Source organism: Zea mays, chromosome 4 (assembly GCF_902167145.1).
Source record: "Zea mays cultivar B73 chromosome 4, Zm-B73-REFERENCE-NAM-5.0, whole genome shotgun sequence".
Taxonomy (NCBI): domain Eukaryota; kingdom Viridiplantae; phylum Streptophyta; class Magnoliopsida; order Poales; family Poaceae; genus Zea; species Zea mays.
Genome location: NC_050099.1, coordinates 127,085,591 through 127,095,239, shown reverse-complemented (window position 1 = coordinate 127,095,239; position 9,649 = coordinate 127,085,591). Strand labels below are relative to the sequence as shown.

General features: G+C 43.0%; 1 protein-coding gene across 1 annotated transcript; it reads left to right on the top strand.

Moving 5' to 3' along the window:
- Positions 1–2,772: 2,772 nt before the first annotated feature.
- On the top strand, positions 2,773–8,558 carry LOC100192632 (avr9 elicitor response protein). The gene is made up of 11 exons (NM_001137846.2): positions 2,773–3,210; positions 5,356–5,455; positions 5,544–5,602; positions 5,704–5,906; positions 6,240–6,303; positions 7,291–7,363; positions 7,459–7,579; positions 7,662–7,749; positions 7,843–7,968; positions 8,050–8,159; positions 8,253–8,558. The coding sequence occupies exons 1-11, from the start codon at positions 3,107–3,109 to the stop codon at positions 8,399–8,401; spliced, it is 1,197 nt and encodes a 398-aa protein (NP_001131318.2). The 5' UTR covers positions 2,773–3,106; the 3' UTR covers positions 8,402–8,558.
- The last annotated feature ends 1,091 nt before the right edge of the window (positions 8,559–9,649 follow it).

Here is a 9,649-nt window from a genome sequence, read left to right as displayed (position 1 = left end):
CCTAGTGCGGAAGGCCGACATAAATATAACCGGCCACCCAAGCCCCAAGAACCAAAAAAGTCACATGTCCCTGAGCTTGTTTGGCCCACTAAGGCCAAACCTTCTGTTCGCTCTCACCCGCACTCGACACAAAAGGAAAAAGTTAAATTCACATTTAATATTACTAAATGTGATAAAATATTTGATGAGTTGCTTAAACATGGTAATATTAAATTATCACATGTAATTCCTCCAGTTGAACAATTAAAAGGGCGCGTTTATTACAAATGGCATGGCTCCTTTCTCCATAACTCCAATGATTGTGTCGTATTCCGTCGGCAAATACAATCGGCCATAAACGAAGGCCGGTTGAGGTTTCAAAAAGAGGTGAAAATTGACAGGCCACCTGTTCCTGTCACCACATTAGAGCCAACGAGCAAAATGACCATAATTCGGCCTTGTGCGGCCGATAAAAGTAAAAATAAAAATATCGTCATTGGTGATCCTCGCACACCAAATATGTCACGCAGAATGGTTACTCTGAAGGCTCCGGATAAAAGAAAGACCGGAGGCACCGGGGGGCAAGCACGATCGGACACCCGATCACAGTCACCTGTCCTGCGTACGCCGGACGATCCGGGTACTACGGACGAACAGTCCAAGACAGGCGCGGACAATGCGGCTATGATGGCCGGACGGTCCGCAGATGGTTAGAAGCAGCAACCTCATACCATCGGACCACAACGTTCCAACACAAGTGTTAGGAAACAAAACACTACTAAGACGTCTAGATGACTCAGTAGAGTCGGCCCTACTTTTGGTCAGTTGCTTGTCAAATATATGAAGAAGGCCGTTCTACACAACCGGCCAATAAAACAAACAAAGTCAAAAGGGCGATCTGTGCGAAAGCAAAAGCCGACTAAACGGACCCAAAAGGTAGCACAACCAAGATCGCCTTGTCATCCTCCTCCGGGGATAGCATGGTGCGTCCCGTTCTATTCATCGCCGATGTGTTATCCTGCTCATGTGTGGGGTGGTACGGCGATGAATTCGTATTACTGGCCCAATCCATTGGCTTATTTGGGCCGAGGGCACCACAAGTTTTGCCTATTGACAGGTTGATCAGGTAGATATGGCCGAAGAGGATGCGATCCGAAACGGCCTCTGTGCATTAAAGTTCTATCAAGTATTTATATTATCTGATCGCAAGAGCCGATGACTTGCATCGAGCTGAGTCCTTACTTCGGGAACAAAAGCTCATGAGGTCAATTGTTTCCGAAGTTTTCGCTGATGCTTTTGGTTCGCCAAGCTCCACTAAAAGGCAGGGGCATATGTTGGACACCAAAATGAGCGGACGGTCCGGCCCTTGGGCCCGGACGGTCCGCGTGTCCCGAGATTAGATTAACTCGGATGTTTATCCTTATCTCGTACGTGGTTATCCATCTAATCACGTGGAAGTTTGTTGGCTATCTCTTAGGAAAAGGTCCAGACCTCCTCCCCTATAAATATAAAGGGGTACGGCCGATTGAGAACCCCCGAACACATTCCAATCGAACCAATTACCTTATTTACTTTTCCTGCCCTAGGAGTAGATGTAGCATAGTTCTAGTTGTAGTCTTCCACATATCCACCTCCACCCCTATTCGACTCTACGTCGTCTAGATCTGTCTTGGGTGGTCTGCCGATCCCAAGACGACCCTAGGATCTCACCCCTCCCGGGGGGCAAGATCTAGTTGTCCATCCAAGACATCTTCCTCGAATTGATCTCTTAATTCCTAGGCGACGTCGTCTAGGGACGCCCTGGGTTACCTGTCGACCCAGAGCACCTTAAGATCTTTTCCCCCTAGGGGACGAGATCTAGATTCCAGCAAGGAGGAGGAAGACGACCCTATCGCCAGGTCGCGGACCGTCCGGCCGTCAGGCAGGGAACCCTAGCCTTGTGCCAGGTCGCGGACCGTCCGGCCCTGTGCCGCGGACCGTCCACGCCTGACCAGAAAGCACCGCTGGTGGTTCTTGTTAAGTGATTGGTGCCCTAAAAAGTTATCAACACCATCTTCACCTTATGATAGGCCGTAGGTGCCTAATCAAACAAAGTGCACCTTTTTTTAAAACCCATTTTTGCACCCGGCAACGTCGTTTGTTTTGGAAGCAAAAGGATTTCTCAACCGTCCTGACTTCCCATGTTGTCTTTCGCCAACCTTTCGTCCTTCCTACTACTCGTACAATGCTGTACAGTCCTAACAGTAGTTTTCAAGGCGATGCATTACTCTCTGGTTATTTTTGTGCTATAAAACTTGTTCTCTCTTCTCGTTAGTCTAGGTGACGTTCATTCGTAAACAAGTCGAGACCCTGGATCTTAGTTAACCTATTTACATCCGTGACTGATATACCGTACCTAACTCAAAACAATGGCCCAAGTCCAACCAATCACCAGCTCGTCAAGACTAATGACGTACCTCCTGCTGCTGTGCTGCATCACATCACATGATCAAACAATTGAAGCAACCAGATGGCCTGCTTCGATTCTCCCGTGCCATTTTGCAGCCATGGTCTAGTACAGCCTACCTTTGGGATCAAAAAGTTTTAATCACACCCAAGAAAAGTGAGAATCTAAGTGAAAACAATGATTAGTATGGTTTTAATACCATAAACAAGCTGTATTTATTTCCTTTTCTTGGACCTGACAGGGAGGTACACCAGCCCACCTTGCACGGCAGGGCACCCGTCCAAATGCAGCAGTAAATGGGCAAAAGAAAAAATATATATATTGAGGAGTGAAGAAAAAGAAAAGGGAACGAAAATGCTTTCAAAAGTGGGAAGAGGAGGATGACAACAAAGTGTGGGGGGCAAGGGCACATCACGCGCTCCACTGCAGTCTGCAGAGTTTCAGGCGGCCAGCTTCCTCCTCCCCACTCGTTCGGCTCACCACCTCGGTGACCGCTGCCCTTGACGCCTGCTTCGGACGCGGCCTGGCCCTGAAATCTCCGTGCGTGTTTGGCCGAAATCCACGGGAGGGTGCTCGTCTTTGCTGAGCTGCTCCGGCCTCCGGAGCGGAGCTCTGCCTACTTGAGTTCAGGCTTGTTCCGCCATCCGAGGACAAGATTCGGAGCGTCGCCGAAGGGAGGCGATGAAGGGGAAAGGCGGGGCGATGGACCGCAGGTCCTCCGCCAGGTGGAGGGTGTTGCTGCTCTGCGCATTCAGCTTCGGCCTCGGCATGCTCTTCACCGACCGGTGGGTGTGGGTCTCCCTCTATCTCTTCCTACGCGCAAAGCTTTGGATCCCGCCGTGCACTTCCTTTTGCACCTGGGGTTCTTGGGGGTTCCGTTCCTCACCTGGGGTAATGGCGGTCGTGCATTGAAAAGGTCGATTTTTAAGGCCCTCGTCGCGTTTCAGATTTGAAGTCTGAATAAGCTCTTGGCTCAGCCAATGATGTTTTGAGATTTGTTTGGAGGGAGGTTGGATTCCGAGCGCCCTTATCTTTTTCTTATTACATTTTTTTTTTGCTATGGTCTTTCCTTCTTGGAGTTCATGGCGATCTGGTTGGTGGACATATCCTTTTTTATTTCTTAGAAGGGGGAGATCGCGTTTTGATGTCGACTGATGGCGTAGGCATCTTCCTGTACCTGTACGTGCTCATGGCCGCTTGCGTGGTCTGGTGGCGCCTACTGCTGATATACTAAATTATTGGGCCAAAGAAGCAAGGATGGATTTTACTATGTTTTCTAAACGGGTTTTCATCAAACGTTGTCTGAGATTTTACGAAAACGTGAATTGGGGCTAAACTTTTGTGGCAAAAATCGACAAAGCAACTACGCTGAGCTTTGTTAGAGCAAACAACAAGCTTGGATCAGCTGCAAACCGCCTTCATACGTAGAACAGTGTGATTGTTATCAAATATGCTTATCTGCATGATTTACTACACCTTGTTTCTGTTAAGGGGGTGTTTGGTTAGAGGGACTAAAGATTAGTCTCTAGTTTTTAGTCTCATTTAGTCCCTTTTTTGCCAAACACTAGGACTAAAATATGGACTAAAATGATTTAGTCTTTAGTCCTTCACATAGGTGCTAAAAGAGACTAAAAGCCCACATGAGTGTATTCCAAGGGCATTTAAGTCTTTGGACAATGTATTTAATGACTTTAGAATCTATTTAGCCCCTATAACCAAACAAGTAGGGACTAAAGTTTAGTTCTAGGACTAAAGTTTAGTCCTAATACTAATTGAAACCAAACATGGCCTAAAGATCACATTTTCGGGATGATTTTGACTGCCCATTGTGAACTGAGTATGTTTTTCAAACCCAAACAGTGATTTTGTTTTCTCTTTTGGTCTTCCTACTTGCTGATGGACATGTGATTTATTTTCATTTATTAAGGGCCGGTTTGGATCCATTAGCACTAAAAATTAGCTAGGCAATAACTAATAGTTGCTGATTTTTAGCTAGCTATTTTTAGCAGGAGATCGTTTGGATCCACCTGTGATTAGATAGAGAGTTAAAGGTGTATATGAACTATTAGCACCTATTAGCAACTCCAAACCTGCTAATGGAACTAATAGTACTAATTTTAGATGCTAATTTTTAGTGTTAATGGATCCTAATGGAGACTAAAGCTTTGTGTTCAGAACAGCAGCGATGTAAATATAAGTTCCTGTAGTTTTGTCAGAAGCCAAACTCTTTAAACTTTGACCACAAATATCTAAAATTTTATATAGATTGGCATCACAAATTTTACATTACCAGATCCATTAATCATTATGATAAATGCTTCCATAATATATAGCCATTTTAATTTTAGATGATATATGTTTGTAGACATTGTTAGTCAGAATGAGATATGTTTGACTTAGGACAACCCTAGATGGACTTATATTACTTATTGTGAGCAGAGGAAGTACCTGAGTGTCATTAGACACTGTGATGTGTGATGGATTCAATGTAGCTCTCCAACCTTCGCAAGTAGAAAATTAATCTTTAAAGCCCAACTTGTATACTTTATTTGAAACAGAAATAGTGGTGGGTGTATCGTATTTGAATGTAAACATGGGCCAAGGATTGATTTGGATTCAAGATGAAATTGTACTCTTCAAAAACAAACTTTTTATGCTTTAGGTGAAAAGTCACTACTGCCCATATTATATCTGGATGGAAACTTGAGATAAAGATTTACTTCGGTCAAGACCGAACATAGCATCTAATGAGTTCACTGACTATATTGAGAAGTAGACACATTGACATGAGCCCGATCCTAATATAAGGATAATTTTGGTTTCTTGATTCCAAAAGTTCAATTTTTGACACATTTGGAAATTGAATATAAAAGTTCTTTTTTTAATGTTTTTCTATTTTCCACGAGAGATCATTACGGATGTTTTTGCAGGTTCTGGACAGCACCGGATAGCAGTAACCATATCATGTCTCAAAGCCGGAGGCAAGAGCAAGAGCTCCAACTTGTATCAGAGGATTGCAGCACAAAGAGGGTGGGTTCCATTTCAACTTGTGTGATTTCCCATGCATTCTTATTATTTGGGTTTTGACTGAAAATCTCTAATATAACTTTGGATGCAGAAGCATGGGGAAGACAAGGATATAATGGGAGAGGTAACCAAGACCCATGAAGCTATACAGTGAGCTCCTTCAACTTCGAATGGGGTTCAACTTGACCATGCAACTGTGTTTGAGTTTTTGTATCTGAAGATTTTTCCTTGGAATTTGTTTATGGTGCTAGATCATTGGATAAGTCCATCTCAACGCTGCAGATGGAGCTTGCAGCAAAGCGGAGCACACTTGAGCTGCTCCGATCTAGTGGTTCACCAGTAACCTTTGAAACTAGCCAACCAAGGAAAAAGGCATTTGTTGTCATTGGAGTCAATACTGCATTCAGCAGCCGCAAGCGCCGTGATTCTGTCCGGGAGACATGGATGCCTCAAGGTGTGTATTTGGTCTTGTAGTAGTATAAACAAATTATGGTATGGGCATGTCTATTAGATTTGCACAATGATTTAATTGTCAGTTCCTAGCGATCTCTACATATCAAATTCAAGGCACACCAATTTTGATTATTACAGCCAATGTAAGGTTATGGTTGGACTAGCTTAACGCGTGGCATAAGCTATGCTTTTACTTTGCGATCCTTTCCATTGGAAACAAAGAGGGAGGAGGGTGTTATGGTTGTGTCATCTTGTAAACTACGGAGAAGAGTTGTTTAATTCATGTGGATATCAAAGTCAACAATTTTTTAGTAAAGTTCTCTTTTTTTATTAGGAGAAAAACTGCAACAATTAGAAGAACAAAAGGGAATAGTAATCCGCTTCACTATCGGGCACAGGTAAACAGATTATTCCTATATTCCTAGCAGGGCATTCCCAGTGATTACACTAAGGCCCCGTTTGTTGCTTTTCATTTCGAAGAATTGGAATCTTACTAATGGAATATGCTATTTTTTAGAATATAACATTCCACCACTTTCCAAAGTTATTATATAAGCCTACCTCAAACTCATGGGGTGAGAGATGAAAATTGATTCTATAGATTTACATGCTATTTTTTCGATGTACAACTTATAGCACATTCTTCTACTTGCGCCTCTATAACATAAATGTAGTATATAACTATCTCTCTCATATGATTTAGGATAATATACAAATATATTACATATATAAATATATAAACTTAATTAGTTTTGTCTAAATTATAATTATTAAAATGGAATTCAATTCCAACGAAACAAACAGGCCCTAAATTTTGTTACTGATTGCATTGTATTTTGTCTTTCTTGCTCTTGTTGTAATTTCAACTGGACAGTTTTCGTGTTAGATTATAGAATGAAATAACTCCTGGTACTTTTCTTTATTACCAGACTATCAAAGATATGAGTAATTGTGATTCAGACTGGTGATTCGTCCATGTTGATACACCGAACAATGTACTGGCAATATTACAGCATTAAAAATAATGTAGCTCTAATTTCTAAACTTACCTGTTGTCATTTTTTGTTCTTAGAACAGCAAGACATCATAGCATGTAGCCCTGTGGTTCTCAGAAGTACCTAGTCTTGCAGCGCAATAATCTGCAAAGCACCTCAAGTCCTTGAGTTTACTTGTTTCTGTATTAAGCCAACTTATGTCTGGCTCTTCCTCCAGCCATGATAAAAAAATCTCTAATCTTCATTCTAGTCAGTCATAATTCATCGTCTCTTGCATAGGTCCCTGCAGATATTTATTTTAAACTGTTACATGATTTCATCCTTGTTCTACTTAAAAATGTACCTTCTAAAATTTGGATATAAAAACTGCCTGTTTTCTTTGTTGCACAGTGCTACATCTGACAGTATACTGGACAAAGCTATAGATTCAGAGGACGCTCAGCATCATGACTTTCTTAGGCTGGTGAGCATGTAGCTTCAATAACTAGTGAATTCAACTATACTTTTCTGGCACTAGCCCTGACATTTTTATTGCATGTTGTTTATTTAATGACGCAGGACCATGTTGAGGGATACCATGAACTCTCAGCTAAGACAAAAATATTCTTCTCTACTGCTCTTGGCATCTGGGATGCTGACTTCTACGTCAAGGTTGATGATGATGTGCATGTAAACTTAGGTGCTTGTCTCTTCCTTAGACACAATTTTACTTCCTCTTGAATTTCAGTTTTGTTTACTGGTGCATGCATATGACCAAACAGGAATGCTTGCCACTACCCTTGCTCGGCATAAATTGAAACCAAGAACTTATATTGGCTGCATGAAGTCAGGCCCAGTTCTCGCTGACAAGTAATGTTTGCTTCTACACTGTTACAACATGAGTTCAGACACTAGATTTGAAGTACTAATTGAGGCCTGCTTGAACCTTCTCTATTCATATAGGAATGTTAAGTACCATGAACCTGAGTACTGGAAATTTGGGGAGGAAGGAAATAAATACTTCCGTCATGCCACGGGGCAGATATATGCCATTTCGAAAGATCTCGCTACTTATATTTCAATCAACCAGTATGTTTAATTCATGTTCATGACATACAGAAGTGTCTGTTCATCTAAAGGGGAACTAATGATGCCAGTGATATTTATCAGGCCTATCTTGCACAAATATGCAAATGAAGACGTGTCGCTTGGATCATGGTTCATTGGTTTGGAAGTTAATCACATTGATGAAAGGAACATGTGCTGTGGAACTCCACCAGGTCTGTTTCGTTGTAGAGTATTGAACAGTGGCTCCTTTACATGTTTGCCCTCTGCTTTCTTCTGAATTCCTGATTGTGGCTGTACTCCTGCAGATTGTGAGTGGAAAGGGCAAGCTGGTAATGTCTGTGTAGCGTCCTTCGATTGGAGCTGCAGTGGCATATGCAAGTCTGTTGAGAGGATCAAAGATGTACATGCTCGCTGTGGTGAGGGGGATTCAGCAGTTTGGAGTGCTCTTTTCTAGCGCATACCTTCTTTGCCCGTAAATATGTAGCATACTTGCTAAGCTCTCGCGGCGGACACCTGCATAGGCAACTCAAGTAAACTTGACAAAAACCAAAGATCGTGGAGTATGATCTGAAACTGCAGAAACAGTATGTTGCTTGGAAATATTCTGCAACAACATAATTTTGCTCCGTCACTGTTCGTGGCTTTTGGCGGTGTTAGGGACTCCAAAGTAGGGTTGCAACTGATCTTACATGTAGGGGGGAGAGTTTCCCAGCTGATGACGCGTATGGAAGTAAGAGATCATGTAGAGGGGCATTGTTTTATGCAAATTTTGACATTCTTTTGCGAGTTTCACACATTCAGTCGTTCATGAGGGTGTACCATGATGTAACATATGAGAAGCCGTGGACGGATGTTGGTTTAGCAAATCTTGTTCCAAAAGCAGTGATTAGTGCTACAAAGCAAAGGGTACTAACGTGCCAAGATCATGGGTTTTGTACCGAATCACTATATTGAGGGCGCGTTTGGATTGGAGGGAAAACGGAGGAAAATTACAGGAATAGCAGTTCTTTGGCAAGTCTTTCGCACAGTACAGGTCGTGACAAAAAATCAGATAGGAAGGTGTACTTTTTGAGGAAAAAATTAAGAGAGGAAGGTGTACTTTTTCTTGAATATGAAAATGAGCTATCTAGCTGAGTTAGTTAGGTGGTCTGATTAGCATTCCTCATGTCTGAGTTTAAGTATCCGTGGGAGCAAATTTTAGACTTTGGATAAAAAAATTATTTCGTTTGTCCTATATCAAAGCACAAGTCTAAAGTAGACTTGAGCATGGGCCACCGACACGATCAACTCGGCTGAATCCGTCCGAAAATACCCGACCTAACTCGATCAATGTTATGGGTGGGCACGAGTCAAAATTTCAGCTAGTCAAAAAATTTGGGTCGGGTGTGGTAGCCCACGGGCCGGCCCATCGATCCTAACACTTCCGCCACCGCTCCCCATAAGCTATCTCCTCGTTCCACTCGCTGCCTTTTCCTTGACTACTCCCCTAACCACAAAGGGTATCGGTGTCTTGACCTTCCCTTACACCGCATCATCATCTCTCGTCACGTCGTCTTCGACGAAGATGTGTTTCCCCTTACTAGCTCCTCCACACCCATCGATCTCGACTCCCTCCTTGTGTCCGATTCGGTTAGCCCTCCACCCTAGGCGCCCCGCCTTGCGCCGTTGCCCGCACCATATGTGGCCTCGCCGCCTCTGCTCG

Bases quoted from the DNA above. Each gene is read 5' to 3' on its own strand.
- LOC100192632 (NM_001137846.2), top strand. From the start codon at position 3,107: ATGAAGGGGAAAGGCGGGGCGATGGACCGCAGGTCCTCCGCCAGGTGG. The intron at 7,364-7,458 runs GTGAGCATGTAG...TTAATGACGCAG, and splicing joins ATCATGACTTTCTTAGGCTG to GACCATGTTGAGGGATACCA. The intron at 8,160-8,252 runs GTCTGTTTCGTT...GTACTCCTGCAG, and splicing joins GTGCTGTGGAACTCCACCAG to ATTGTGAGTGGAAAGGGCAA.